The 16,534-nt window shown below is 33.2% G+C and overlaps 1 protein-coding gene across 2 annotated transcripts in view; it reads left to right on the top strand.

Moving 5' to 3' along the window:
* Positions 1–7,194: 7,194 nt before the first annotated feature.
* Positions 7,195–16,534, top strand: part of LOC148952777 (small ubiquitin-related modifier-like) — a 68,843-nt gene continuing 59,503 nt past the window's right edge. Inside the window, exon 1 of one of the 2 annotated variants that reach the window (XM_089087422.1) lies at positions 7,195–7,263. In XM_089087422.1, coding sequence (XP_088943548.1) covers positions 7,223–7,263 — 41 coding nt within the window. In that variant the 5' untranslated portion in view covers positions 7,195–7,222. Of the gene's footprint in view, positions 7,315–16,534 lie in introns of both variants that reach the window. The other variant, XM_089087421.1, reaches the window with a different exon arrangement.

Raw genomic sequence — 16,534 nt, 5'->3', positions numbered from 1 at the left:
ACGTGATTTGAGTATTCAGGAATTAAAAACCTTAACACAAGAATGTTCAAGAGCGGGGGTTTGGGGGCGGCAGCCCCCAACTTTAACTCCTGACACGATCAGGTAACAGTTAGTCAAGCAATAATAAGTAATAAACTGTACAAAAACGTGCAGAAATTATTTGAAAAAAACTACGTTTTCTAAAGAGTTAAAGAGGCTGAGTTACAAGGTCGAACCTTAAAACGTACAGGGATTAGGAGGCACAGTTGGGGGCTGCCGCCCCCAAACCCCCTGCTTTCTAGCCTTTAAATAAAAAAAAAGTTCTTTAAACTGAAAGTAAGGAGCGACATTAAATCTTAAAACGAACAGAAATTATTCCGTATATGAAAGGGGCTGCGCCCTCCTCAACGCCTCGCTCTTTACGCTAAATTTTTTATTGTTTAAAAAAAAGAGTTGTTATAAAGTCAAAATTTAGCGTAAAGAGCGAGGCGTTGAGGAGGGCACAACCCCTTACATATACGGAATAATTTCTGTTCGTTTTAAGATTTAATGTCGCTCCTTACTTTCAGTTTAAAGAACTTTTTTTTTATTTAAAGGCTGCGAAAGCGGGGGGTTTGGGGGCGGCAGCCCCCCAACTGTGCCTCCTAATCCCTGTACGTTTTAAGGTTCGACCTTGTAACTCAGCCTCTTTAACTCTTTAGAAAACGTAGTTTTTTTCAAATAATTCTAGAAATAGCCTGTTGCCCGCAAAGAGACTTCTCATGTTTCGCTTACTAGAATGACGTGTTCTTACACCTGCGATAATTGGCACGCAGACAGAAATGTATATATTTACAGAATTTGTGTCTTATCATTAAGCAATGCTTTTTAGGGTGCGATACCAGATAATATTGTTGACTGTTCTTAATGTATTTTTAGTAATAAAGGCGAAAGGGGACTACAAGATGCTTAAGTTGTGTAAGTGCTTAGGTATTGAAGACTAGTCCTAAATAAAATATTTTAAGAACACATACTTATGTAAATGATATTTCTATTAATTGAAACAAATTTACATCAATATTTAAACAAAGAAAAAGCAGTTAAAAAATACGACAAAAAACGTGAAAAAGCATATAAAGAATAAAGTATAAGAAAAAGTACCATGCATTAAAGAAAAATATATCCTAGCAATCATTTTCAGACGGTCAAGATTGATATTAGATTAGCATTTAGACAATTTTGAGGTATTTCTGAGACAAATAAAAAAAACATGCGTGAATAGATGAAAGGTATGGGTCCTAGCAGGCAATTCCAGGGAGGAATGGTTGATATTATTGCTAAATTTTTAGGCTGTACTTTATTATTGTGAGGGCTTATAATGAAATAATCTCGTTTCTTTTGGTTCAGACTTCCCCCCCCATATTGTGTGTCATTGCTGCCTCTGAAACAGGAGGCTCAATGTGCTATTAATTTTCGGTACCCCTAAATCAATTAACTATCTCCGAATTTTCGCTCAACAGCTTTTCGTCCTTCTTTTGGCTAGAATTAGTGTTTTGTACCCCAAATCGTATGAAAACACTGCTTTGCAGTGGCATAGTCTTTTTTGGCTAATATAAATTTCTATGTAAACTGTTTATTTTGTGGGATTAGCAGCGCCTCTTAGAAACGAACGCAACCCGTACGACATTGCTGCCTCTGAAACAGGAGGCTGAATATGCATTTAAATTATTGATAATTATAAATCATTTGACTATCTCAGAATTTTAACACAATAGCTTTTCTCCCCTTAATCGACTAGAGTTTTTGTTTTTGCATCACAAATAAGCTGAAAACGCTACATTGCAGTGGCAGAGTCTTTTTTGGCTAAAATAAATGTCTATGTAAACAGTTTATTTTGTAGGATTAGCAGAACCTTTTAGAAACAAAAGTGCCCCGTACGGCATTGCTGCCTCTGAAACTGGAAGTCCAATATGCGTAATTTTTTGATAATCCTGAATCAATTGACTATCTCAGGATTTTCACAAAATAGCTTTTTGGCCTTCTTTTGGCTAGAATGGTTGTTTTGTACTATAAATCAGCTGAAAACGCTGATTTGCAGTGGCATAATCTTTTCTTGGCTAAAATAAATGTATTCGTAAACAGTTTATTTTGTAGAATATTATGTGGGAAAAGGTTTGAAATGTCCTAGGAGCAATGAGCGGGTGATGTCACGTGAATGGCACTGGGCAGGATTGTAATGCCATGGTGGTGGGTGTACGAATTTTTTTTTTTTTTTTCGTGGAACTTGTTGCCTGGTGATTTTGTTCTTGAAACTCGTTACATGTTGATTTTTCTCTCCGTGAATTTATACATGGATTTTTTTGTCTCATTGTGAAACTCGTCATGTTCGTAGGACTTGTTTGGTAATTATTTTCGTTTGTGAAACTCCTTGCATGTTGATTTTTCTCTTTGTGAAACTGATTTTGTTCCCTGATTTTTTCTCCTCGCGAAACTAATTTTCAACATGTAACAAGTTTCATGAGCGAAAATAAGCAATCAAACGTTCTATGAACATAAATCATCACGCAACATAATCCATGACCAAAATTAGTTTTTGTGAAGAAAAAAGTGAATGTACAGGTTTCACGAAGAGAAAAAAAGAACATAAAACAATTGTCATGAAGAAAAAATCAGTATGAAGCAGGTTTCACAAACAATAATAAGCATGCAAGGAATTCTTAAAAAAACAGTTTCATTATAGGATAACTCAATAAACAAATTTCGCGAAGAGAAAGAAAACAACATATAATAAATTTCACGAACAAAAATCAGCACTAATTAAGTTTAACGATCATAAATTATCACGCGATCAGATTCTTGAATAAAATCAGTTTCGTGAGAACAAAATCAATGTATGAGTTTCACAAAGAGAAGAATCAACATGCAACAAGTTTCACGAATTAAAATCAACTCACAACGAGTCCTGCGAACATGACGAGTTTCACAAAGAGAAAAGAAATCAATGTACGTTTTCACGGAGAGAAAAATCAACATGTAACGAGTTTCACGAACAGAATCAGCATGCAACAACTTCCACGAAAACAGAAATAAAAAAAGTCTAGATCGCACCATGGCATTACACACCTGTCACCTACCATCCACGTTCCTTCCCCCAAATCATCGCCCCTAGGACATTTTCAACATTTTTCCACCGAAACTCCTACAAAATTAAGTGTTTACATGGACATTAGTAGCCAAAAAAAATTATTCCACTGCAAAGCATCATTTTCAGCCAATAAGTGGTACAAAACAACAATTCTAGCTAAAAGTAAGCCGAAAAGTTGTTGTGAGATTATTCTGAGATAATCAATTGACTCGGAATTATCAAAAATTTATGCGCATATTGAAATTCCAGTTTCAGAGGCAGCAATGCCGTACGGAGTGCGTTCGTTTCTAAAAGGTACTGACAATCCTACAAAATAAACTGTTTACATAGATATTTATTTTAGCCGAAAAAGACTGTGCCACTGAAAAGCAGCATTTTTAGCTGATTTTTGATGCAAAAACAAGAATTCTAGTCGAAAGAAGGGCTAAAAGCTATCGTGTAAAAATTCTGAGATAGTGAAATGATTTAGAATTATCAAAAATTTGTATGCATATTGAGCCATCTGTTTCAGAGGCAGCAATGTCGTACGTTACGTTCGTTTCTAAAAGGTGCTGTTAATCCTAAAAAACAAACGGTTTACATAGACATCTATTTTAGTCAAAAAAGACTATGTCAGTGTAAGGAGCGTTTTCAGCCAATTTGTCATACAAAACAACAATTCTAGCCAAAAGAAGCCCGCAAACCTATTGTGTGAAAATTCTGAGATATTCAATTCATATAGAATCACCGAAAATCTATACGCATTTTTAGCCTCCTGTTTCAGAGGCAGCAATACCGTAAAGTGGGGGGGAGGTGTAATCTGGACCCAAAGAAACAAGATATTTTTACTAAAAGCCCTCAAAATAATAAAATAGTCCCTAAATATTTAGGTCTGATATCAACCCTCCCTCTCTCAAATCGCCTGCTAGGACCAATACCTTTCGTCTATTCAAGCATGTTTTTTGTTTGTTTTTTTCATTTGTCTAAGAAATACCTCAATATGGCCTAAATTGTTATCTAATATCAACCTTGATCGTCTGAATATTATTGCTAGGATGTATTTGTCTTTGATGCATGGTTCTTTTTGCTTATACTTTGTTCTTTATAAGCTTTTTCACATTTCATTTTTTGTTTGTCGTGTTTTCTATCTGCTTTTTCTTTGTTTTAATAATGTTGTAGTTTTTTAATTAAAAGCAATTTTATTTACAAAGTTCTCTTTTCTTAAGATTTGTTGTTTAGGACGAGTCTTCAATACCTAAGAGTATAGACAATTTAAGTATCGTGTAGTCCCCTTTAGCCTTTATTACTACACATAAATTAAAAAGAATCAACAATATTATCTTTTATCACTCCCTACAAAGCATTACTTATTGAACAGGTGCAATATCTCGAAATAAAGGTTCTCTGTATCTGTGCCGATTATCGCAGGTGTAAGAAACACGTCATTCTAGTATGCGAAACGTAGGAAATCTCTTTGCGTGCAGTAGGCTACTTCTAGAATATATTAACCAGAACAAAATACATAAAAATGTGGAACTTTTAAAATCTGAAATACGACTGATGTAGAATCTCCTTCCGGTATCTATTTATAGTGCCCCGGGCACGAAGTTATCGCATGGGACTTCTATCTATAGTACCCCCGGACACAAGGGCATTGTATGAGGGCTTCTATTTATAGTGGTCCTGGGACAAAGGAAGGATAATAAATGGGGTTCTGGTTTATTCCAGAAAACAATAGGCGTCTACACTATACAACAAAAATGGCTACGACTTATGACAAACAAAAATGGCGTCTGATATATTAGGCTAATATTGGATTGAAGGGAAAAGAAAAGGGTTTTTTGATACTGAAACAAGATTGCGTCATTGCACCTGACCATTTAAAATAAGGGTGTGACTTGGATATCTTGTCAGCTGGCTAGTTGTATAGGGAAGCGTTTAAAATCCATAGGCTGCGCTTATACTGCACAGGTGCAACACCTTGAGGGACTAGTAGCTCCACTTATACATCCCCTATATGTGCGTTACAAACTGGAACCCTCTTACTATTCCCATAATAGAATCTATTGTTCAATGTCCTAAATATATTGTGCAAATATGTGACACTTTATAGTGGTTAGGTCTATCGTTAAAACGGTCAAGAGCTACGTTCCATATTTATGAACAACTAGTTTAATACTTCTCAACAGTATGATCCAGGGTCGGATCCAGGATTTTTTTTAGGGGGAGGGGTGCAAAATAGGTTTATCCTATAAACGACCCTTCTATTACAGGAGACGTTCTTAGGGAATTTTGATAAAAAGTCAGGTTAAGCTAGGTATTAAGGAGGGGGTGATCTCCTGCTCTGTGGAATAGTTTCTTTTCGTTTTAGGTTCTAATGTTGCTCCTTGCTTTCAGTTGAAGAACTTTTTTTTTTAATTTCTGAGTGTTTTACAAACAATGCTGGGAAATCTGGGTCCTGGCGGGATTTCCAGCCAGAATTGAAACAAGCCGGATTTTTCAATAGTCCGGAATAAAATTACCGGCCAAATATTCTTCAAATAAGCTATACCGGAAATCATAGTAAAGATTGGCTCTCTCCCTTGCCTCCTGAGAAAATTTCTGGAAGCACTCAAGATGCACCTCGCCTCTACATTATTTTTCCAGGTAATCACATTAACATAATCTTTTATGTCGCCAAGAAAAATTATAGAATAAAAGAGAGTTACCTTCCTATAGCACCTTTATTATAGCCATAGTCCGAGAATAGTCTTATTATTAAAAGGAGATTAGAGGTAAATTTCTAATCCTTCTCCTCTAATCTTTTTCTGTATTTTTATGAACTAATGTAGAAAAGTACTAAAAATGTATATAACAAGGAGAATGAGCAATATTCCCATTTAAATCTTGCTAAGAATAAAGCTTCTAGCTGCACTTGCCTCCTCACTTTCCTGGGAATTTATCTCGTGACACTCATGATCCGCCCATATCTTTTGCTTTTGCTATGGCATGCAGATGAGTGCAATCTTTTCTGTTACCCATACAAAATTTTCTGCAATAAAAAGAGCTATCGCCCCATAGCACCCGTTTTACAAGCGTAGATCAAAATACTCTTAGCAATCACCTGAAATTAGATGAAAATTTCCAACCCCCTTCCCCCTTTTAAATATTCTTGTATACTTATCTGAAAATTCACGGGGATTCAAAAATTTCGGACATAATAGATTATTTCTTGAGGTTTCATATTTTGATGAAGTGGCACAATCTTATTGTTTATTAATAAGCACACTGTAAATTTCATTTTAAAAGAGACTATTTGCGACATTTCAGGACTATTGTCTTGGTATGATCATCCTTGAGAAAAAAAAACTATGAAACAAACAAGTAAACACATATTCTTCTAGGAAAAAAGCAAAATTCTGCATTTCTGTAAATAAGAGCTTGAGACTTCCACAATAAGTGTATCTGATGCACTGAATTTGATGCTGTCATTTTTATTCATATCACTCACCCTTTAAGAGCGTCTTGTCCCACTTGCTATAAGGAAATTAAAGACGCCCTATTTTCTATGTGACTCAATCTTTTCTATCTTCTATTCAATTTAGTTTAAGGTTTATGATTCTCGCAAAATTTTGCGATTTCGCAACCTACACCAAAAGAAAAAGCCACTTGTTTCATTGGATTCATTAGCATAAATGTCTACATTTATCGTGCCAGAATCGTGATATAACTAAGATTTTTTCCTAAAGAACGGTATAAACTTAACTTTAAAATATAGAATGTCAGATAGATGGTGTTGGGGTTCCACCCCTGTTTCTTTTCTTTTCAGATAAATGACCTATTTTTTTCTGTATTTATATTTGCCTACAAGATAAATTTCAATTGTAAGCTTCTCTCGTCGCCAAGGCAACGATTTTGCAAGTGAAAGTAAATCTTTGTGATTACAATTCAGTATGAGTCATCGCATGGGTTTCCTCAAATTCAAGTCATTGATTCTGAAAGTATGTGAAGGACAAATTAAATTTAGGGACCTGATATATTTGATTGCCCCGCGTCACACTGAGCCATATCCCAAGTGCCAAGATTCTGCCGATGTCCTAATATTTTTTGTTAGTCTGTATTGAGAGTTGACGTTGAGATCTCGTGTGGGGATATTAATATATGTGTTTTTGTGGAATTACACTTCTTCTGGAAGATTGCAAGTACGCTATTTTCTACGGCTGTGTAGACTATTTTTCCAGGAACCCAGACAGGTTAGGAATAGAGTTGCGAGATACCGTCAATTATTATATCGACAAGAGGGTCCGGTTACTTTCCGAGGCAATAGCTAGAGATTGTAGTGGAGACCCGGGTTGGGTGCACCCTTGGCCTTGGAGTTTGGCTTTCTGACCGTTCGATCACGTTATTATACCCTGGGGTGGGGAATATTGTAATTTGAGCGCTAACATGTCATATATTTGCAGAGATGTTGTGGTAAGCGTGGGAATCCCATTATAATATTTGGCGCCACCAGGGGCTTTTCCCTCCAGTAAGTTGTGTAGCATCATTTTTGCACCAATAAGTGGTGACACACGTACCTTACCACATGAATAGATGGATTTAGACTTTTGGCTATTATAAACGGCACTAGAGCTTTCAATTTCCAATTAAATGAGCCTCTTTCGACGCGTCTACGACAATTCCTGCTATACTAAGCACCCTGGTAAAAAAAAAATTAAATGATACGTTGAGCTGATACGCTTATACGTTCACCAGAAGCTTGATCAACTTACGATGCTGAGTGAGAAAGCAGTCTAACGTGGCATATTCTCGTTAAATGTGCCCTGGTTATACCCATTCTTAAGGGGAGGTCCGGTGTTCCTTTTTTTATAAAATGACAAAAACTGGTTGTTTCCACCCTTATAAAAAAATATTTATGTTTTCTTCTGTTAATAATTTTCACAGGTACTCTCGACATCATAAATGTTTTAAGGTTTATTTAGTTCTTATAGCTTACTTGATTCGTTCAATATTGGTTTACAGTTCCACTATTTGTCTTAAAGGATTATTTTTATTTTTGAATAGACATCAGTCGCTCTTTTATCGCTGTTAATTACCATGAACTAATTTATTACACTAGCATTTATAGATTAATTAATTAGCCTTATAAATGAAATTTATAGACTGATCATAGACTATTCCATTTCCGTGGGAAATTTCATTTAGCAACGCGATTTTTACGCTAAACACGTTGCCAAGAGGTGGAAATCCTACCAAGAGACGATATTTCAAATAAGGGCAGATTACTTCTTTTGAAGATGCTGGTATCATGGAAACCAATACCATTAACTTAGGGAAATCCTTTCAATTCATCTTTTCTTTGACACTTTCAAAACATAGTATAATGAGCTTTTTGTTATGCCCGAAAACAAAACAATGCAATGCTATTCGCCATAAAACAATGCAGAAATTCCGAAGATATACCAGGTTGTACTTTAATTTTAATTTTTGAAGCATTTGAATGAAATAATACCCATGGTTGTTTGGTAATGTTGGTATTTTTTAAATGGAAACATCACTAATTCATACGTTCCTTTATTATTCATGCTTGGCTAATTTTGGATTGCAGCCAAAAGAGGTTGCAAACCCTGTTCTAAACTTATAAGGAAAGTAGAAATAAATAAAGTTTTTTGGTTGCCAAAATATTCTTTTTTTATTATCAATTAATCAATACCTTTATTACCCAAAAGAACACAAAAGGTTTCATAAATGGAGCAAAAAAAAATGAAAAAAAAGAATAAAAAAAAAAAAGAGAAAACATACCTTTTCGAATAATGCAGCAAAAAATATAATAAAAGTAAGATACAGATAATAAAAAACGAATAATTTACTGGCACATAGCAGGATGAAGGCTATTCGACTTATCAATCTTACAAAAAAAGCGAGCCCGACGCTCCTTAGCCATTAGTAATGGCTCAGCTGTTTGAGTCATCGGGCAAATCAGACGTTTGTTTCTAGACGTTTGTTTCTAGCCAATGGGTGTGTAAATAAGAGAACCTCATGAAAAGAAAAATACAGACCGGATAAAATTTTATCTTTATTTTACCGATAAATTTTATTTTTATGTGGATTTATCTTATTTTTTCAATATTGCTTGGGTAGCTTGTTATTCTGAAACTTCATTAGAGAATAATTAAGTTAAGAGCCAATCCATTTCTTCAGTTAGGCGTGTGAGAAGACTATACCAAATCCTTCATTGTAATAAATGGTAGGCAAAGAACAACCCTCGTCATAGAAACTGAAACTCTAGGAATTAAAGTTTAATATAATGTTCATATCAAATGATGATTCCAGAAATACAAAATGTGTTAATTTCAAATTTAGCTACAGCAAGATATTAGTATAAAAAAGATATAGATATTCAATGGGCTGATGGATCTTGACGAAAATCCAACATCGATAAAGCAAAAGCTAGCTAATGTAACTGTTAAGCAATTCATTCGGGAGTAATCGTGTCTTCGACTTTGTCAGTCCCCCTGGATGATTTAGATTGACCTAATTTTACGGAAAATAATATATATATATATATATATATATATATATATATATATATATATATATATATATATATATATATATATATATATATATATATATATATATATATATATATATATATATATATATATATATATATATATATATATATATATATATATATATATATATATATATATATATATATAAGTAGTAAGCTAGAATGCACTGCGGCCAGTGATTGCGTAATATGTCTTACCATGGTCCAGTCACCTATTACTATGAACGGTACATGCCTTAGAAGACGGGTTTTCTAATGTGACACTCATTTTTTGAATGCACTCCGGCCAGTGATTGCGTAATATGCCTTACCACGGTCCAGTTACCTATTACTATGAACGGTACATGCCTTAGAAGACAGGTTTTCTAATGTGACACTCATTTTATGAATGCACTCCGACCAGTGATTGCGTAATATGCCTTACCACGAGCCAGGCATCTATCATAATCTATTCTGGTTCAAGTTTTTTCTGACACAATTAACTGAATTTCTATTTCATGATATACTAGTTTTTTTTAGATTAGATCCGTATCGGAAAAACCGGTGTATCTTTAAAAAACTTGTATATCTTTTTAGTTTTCTTTACAATTCATATTAGTAAGAGAATTGAATTCAAAGGGAATAGTTTTTATTTGTAAGGATATTAGTAGAGGAAAAAAATGAGTGGTGCATTTACATGATTGGAGATTAATGATGGAGCTATCAACAGTGATGTAATTACTTCTTTAGTTTACGAGATTTGCGAATTTTTTGCGAAGAGGTATTAGCGTAAAGGTATTGTGATGGTTAAGAATGTAAGGTATGAAATTTGCCCATTGTTAGCATTGGAAAGTATAGCCTACGGATTTTTTTTTGTTGTGGGCGGGAGATTTTTCGCAGGGGCGATATTTCACAGGAAGGACTTTCCGTAGGGAGGGAAGTTCCCGGGGGTAAACCTTCCAGAGGACATTTTACACAGGGGATTTTGCCAGATTTCATTGTAGGGTCCAGGATTTGTCGAACGTTCTCTGGGGCGACTCAATTTGACACGTGGAGATCTCCCAGTGGACGTGGACGGGGGAAATCTTCCGCAGGGTTGGTATCATCTGGGGGGGGCTTCTGGGGGACATGGGGTCTTTTCTGCAGAAAAAATTCTTCGTGGGAGACTTTTTCATGGGAGAATATTTCTGTTGGGAGGGGGAGATTTCCAGGAAAAATTTTCCGTGGAGGGGGGATTTCGGGAATGATTTGAAAAAACAATCACATACTAATATAAAAAACAAACCTTTCTCAAGTGAAAGTAGGCTTAGGAGAATATCCCACGCCTAATTGTGCGCCTGAAATTTTCCTGGGGAAATTTTAAGTGAAAATAAAATTTTTTTAAGGGGACGTGCCGGGGGTGGGGACTTGCAACGGGAGGACCTTGCCTGGGAGGTACTGTCCGTGGGAGTATTTTTCATGGTCGCGGGGGGGGATTTCACGGCAGTCTCTGAAAAACTATCTGAAATCTAATAAAAAGTTTTTTCAATTGGTAGTAAAGAGCAAGATTAAAGCCTAATACGAACAGAAATCATGCCTTATATGAGGGGGCTACCCCCCTCCTCAATACCTAGCTTTTTACGCTAAAGTTTGACATCCCACTTAATTAAGAACGACTCGCCTGAAACACAAGGCCCTGAAATTAGATTAACAAGCATTTTTGAACTACGAATGTTGCTCCTTAATTTTAGTTGAAAAAATTGCTCTATATTTAATAGATTAAAGGTTAACCAAAATATTCTAATTATGATGATAATTAAAAAGTGTTTTCTTTTCAGTTTTTGCCAAAAACTTTTGCATTTTTCTGTTAACCAAATGGAAAAGGAGGAAAAAATCCGTCGTCAAAATAATACCAAGAGATCGTACATACATACATAGAGTTCGATGGGCCTTTAGGTTTTAATTGACAATAGCTGAATTAGTGTCGACTTAGAGTTTTACCCTCGGCAGTAGGGTTGCCACCACAACGAAATAAAAATCACCAGTATTTCACTAAGAAAATCACCAAAAATCACCATTTTTTCACCAAGAAAATCACCGAAAATCACCAATATGTCATCAAAATCACTCAAAAATCACCGAGAATCAGTGGTCAACAATAAGAGGCTTCACAGCAAAAAGACACTTTGGTCATCCTGAGCTAAAACGTTATATTTTTCAAAAGCAACTGCTCAAGAAGGAATAGAATTTATACCAACAACCAGAATTCTAGCCAAAACTGAAACTGTGACCTTAAAATTCGGTTTCTGGACATAAAGAACCTTTTTATGTATTTAATTACTACTTTACTTTTCTTTGTCTTTACTTTGCAAAATCTTTTCTTTTTCTTTTTACTAGGTTTCCATTCAAAAGAATAATCACAATAATCCTCTTTTGTCATCAAATCGAATTTCATTTATTTCTGAGCGTTTTTAATTCCCCCTGCCATAGTTGGTCTCATTAACGGTAAACTTTAGCTCTGGAAAATACCACTTTTTGGTCTTCTAGTAGGGTGGTGCCAACCCTGCTCGACAGTCACAGCTATTCTGGCCGTTTTATGTTTGAACTCTAGTCGACTTTTTGTAAGTCCCTTCACTGAGTGAGTAGCCAGAGCTTAGTCTGTCAAGAATTTTACAGGTTATGACTTTGGTGGTCTTCTCCATTAAAGTAAAAAAAAAAACACCGTTGAAGTTACTCAGAAGATTTTTGGACCTTGTCAGAACTACAGTAAGCGCACAGATAGATCGACTACCGGATTCAGGGTCTGAGCAAAATAATAGATGTTGACATACTTTCGACAAAGACTAATTAGAACTTCGAGTCAAAATGAATCCAAATAGGCTTTAACGCACATTTTTTCTATCACGTCGACAGAGCTAACAAATTGAACGAGCCTTAGCATTTCTTTGCAGTCAAATTGGAAACGATCATATTTTATTTCATGGGTTTGAAATAAGAGAAGCTTTTTTTGCAATCTTTGTATTGATTAATTGAAACAACAAGTTTTTTTTAACTGAAAGTAAGGAGCAACATTAAAACTTAAAATGAACAGAAATTATTCTGTATATGAAAGGGACTGTCCCCTCCTCAACGCCTCGCTCTTTGCGCTAAAGTTTTTTATTGTTTTAAAAAAAATAAAGTCGTGAGACAGAGTCAAATTTTTGCGTAGAGAGCGAGGCGTTAAGGAGGGGACAGCCCCTTTCATATACAGAATAATTTCTGTTCGTTTTAATTTTTAATGTCGCTCCTTACTTTCAGTTAAAAAAAATTGTTTTTTTTAATTTAATTTCTGAACGTTTCGTTTTTGAATTAATGCAGCTTTGATTTTGGTTCACCGTACATTAATAATTAAAACGAAATTCGTATACTAATTTTTTTTTGCTAAATGGCTTTCTCGAAATTTTGTTCAGATGTACCTTACGAATTAACTTATGTAACGAATTTCTATATTCGTATGTTTTTATTACGTATATGAGGGTGTTCGCCTCGTATATGAGGGGGTTCGCCCCTTCGTCAATACTTCACTCTTTAGGCTAAAGTTTGTTTATTGCTTTCAAAAGAGCTATTTATTCTAATTAAGCGAGCTTTTTGATTCAGGGGTCATTTTTAAAGAATTTGAACAAAATATGAACTTAGCGTGAAAGGCGAAGTGTTGAGGAGGAGGGAACCCCCCTAATATACGTAATAATTTTGGTTCATTTTAAGTTTTAGTGTTTCTCCTTACTTTCATTTTGAAATTTTTTTTGTATATTTCTATTGCACTATAACATAGCGCACAAAAAAAAACATAAAAATATTTTTTTGTAAAATTTATATTTAAAATTGGGTTTTTTATTTCATCAATAAATTTTTCTTCTTCTTTCTTTTTTTTTAAGGATTATTTGGTTTAATGAAATTAATAACCACCCGAAAAGCGACCAATATGGACCGATACCAAAACTAATCAACAAAAAAATAAAAACGGTGAAAAAATAACTTTAAACATTGACAACGATTCGAGTGAAACAAGAAAACAGTTAAGGACACTTGTAAAAACACAGATAAAGGACAAACATAGCCTTCTGTATAATGGTAGAGATGTGAGACGCTTTAGTCTATTAAATCACGCAATGAAATTCCCTGTGATATCGTTATACCCCGTGATATCGTTATGCTAAGCATTCCAAAACATGAAAATGCTTCAGTGACAAAAGAGATTTTTTTTTTTTTTTAATTTTTCTTTACATTGTGATTTAGAAATTAAAGGCTATTAAATGTTTCACAAGTTCAAAACGGTTAATAGACGACTCGAATTTCACTTTAAGCACTTGTAACAATAGTAGATTTTCAACGGGTGATAAATCATCCATCAAATCATGAGTATAAAATACACTTTCAGATCCAGCATGCCAGGGAACACACTTTCATATTCAGCATGTTGGAGAACCCTAAATGGTTCCAAAACACGAAAATGCTTCAGCGACCAGATAGATTTTTTTTTTTTTTTTTTTTTAATTTTTATGTACATTTGGATTTATAAATTAAAGGATATTAAATTTTTAAAAATTTAAAAACGTTTAATAGACGACTCTAATTTAACTTTAATCAATTTTAAAAATATTATATTTTCAACAGATGATAAATCTTCCATCAAATCATGAGTAGAAAATACACTTTCAGATCCAGCATGCCAGGGAACACACTTTCATATTCAGCATGTAGGAGAACCCCAAATTGGTCACCCCCTAAAAAGGTAAGTTAACCCTAAATGGTTATTGGTTAGTGAACTGTAATCTGTTTGAATATGATAAAAGCTTGTGGAGTACTACATTACGTTATATAAACAGACTGGGATTCTATGATAGAGTGATTACACCACTTAATAATACTGGTCAGGAACTGACAAATGGCCAGGAGGAAGTCAGTGGAATTTGCAAAAGTTAAAAAAAATCCAAAATAGTTCTTGCAATACCAAAGTTATTCTTACAAAGTACAAAACTACTTTACACAAATCTGAAATAGTTCTAACAGATTAAAAAACATTTGCTACATAATACAAAACATTTGCTTCAAAATATGAAAATTCTAACAACATCCCAAATAGTTCTAATTGAATACAAAAGTTCAAACATATTCTAAAAATAATTTTTACTGAGCATAAATAATTCTTAAAAAATACAAGAAGTTCTAAAATAGTTCTTACAAAACTAAAATTATTCTTATAAAATATAAACAATATTTTTAACGAATCCAAAATAGTTCTAGCAGAATAAAAAATAGTTACTACAAAATATAAAATGCTTTTCAAAAATAGAAAAAATTCTAAAAACATCGAAAACAGTTCTTACAGAATACAAACAGTTCAGAAAATTCCGGAAATAGTTCTTACAAAATACAAAAATACTTTAGACAAATCCAAAATAGTTCTAACAGAATAAAAAATAGTTCATGCAAAATACAAAATACTTGTTACAAAACCAATAGATTTCTAACAATATTAAAAATAGTTCTTACAGAATATAAAAGCTCAAACAAAATCCAAAGCAGTTCTTACAAAACAGAAATAATTCTTAAAAAATACAAAAGTTTTAAGAAATCCAAAATAGTTCTTAAAAAACAAAAATTATTCGTAATAAATACAAAAATACTTTACACAACTCTACAACAGTTCTAACAGAATATAAAATTCTTGGTACTAAGTACCAAATACTTGCTTCAACACACTAAATTTCTAACTACACCCCAAATAGTTTTTATATCATGCAAAAAATTCAAACATATTCCGAAAATAATTCTTACAAAGAAGAAACAATTCTTGCAAAATAGAAAAAGTTGTAAGAAAATCGAAAATAGTTCTTAAACAGCAAAAACTATTCTTAAAAATAGAAAAAATCCTTTACACAAATCCAAAATAGTTTTAACAGAATTAAAAATAGCTTCTGCAAAATATGAAATACTTGTCACAAAGCACGAAAATTCACAAATTCCAAAAATAGTTCTTAAAAAACAAAAATCATTCTTACGAAATACAAAAATATTTTAGACAAATCCAAAATAGTACTAACAGAATAAAAAATAGTTGTTGCAAAACTTGAAATACTTGTTACAAAACAAAAATATTTCTTAAAACATCAAAAATAGTTCTTCCGGAATATAAAAAGTTCAAACAAAATCAAAATTGTTCTTAAGAAACACAAATAATTCTTAAAAAATATAAAAAGTTCTAAGAAATCCAAAATAGTTCTTACAAAACAAAAATTATTCGTAGTAAATACAAAAATACTTTACACAAATCCACAATAGTTCTAACAGAGTAAAAAAATACTTGGTGCAAAATACCAAATACTTGCTTCAAGACACTAAATTTCTAACAACATCCCAAATAGTTATTATAGCATACAAAAAATTCAAACATATTCCAAAAATAATTCTTACAAAGCAGAAACAATTCTTGCAAAATACAAAAAGTTGTAAGAAAATCAAAAATAGTTCTTAAACAACAAAAACTATTCTTAAAAATAGAAAAAATCCTTTACACAAATCCAAAATAGTTCTAACCGAGTTAAGAATATCTTCTGCAAAATATGAAATACGTGTCACAAAGCACGGAAATTCTAACACCACCGAAAGTAGTTCTTACAGGATACAAAAAGTTCAAACAAAATCAGAAAATAGTTCTTAAAAAACAAAAATTATTCTTACGAAATACAAAAATATTTTAGACAAATCCAAAATAGTACTAACAGAATAAAAAATAGTTGTTGCAAAATTCGAAATACTTGTTACAAAAAAAAAGGATTTCTAAAAACATCAAACATAGTTCTTACAGAATATAAAAAGTTCAAACAAAATCTAAATTGTCATTACGAAACAGAAATAATTCTTAAAAAATATAGAAAGTTGTAAGAAACCCAAATTAT

The sequence above is a fragment of the Artemia sp. Qi Xiang Cuo genome, chromosome 4 (assembly GCF_049724085.1).
Source record: "Artemia sp. Qi Xiang Cuo chromosome 4, ASM4972408v1, whole genome shotgun sequence".
NCBI classification, from domain to species: domain Eukaryota; kingdom Metazoa; phylum Arthropoda; class Branchiopoda; order Anostraca; family Artemiidae; genus Artemia; species Artemia sp. Qi Xiang Cuo.
The sequence above is the reverse complement of the archived record's forward strand: the minus strand, read 5'-3'. Positions and strand labels throughout refer to the sequence as shown.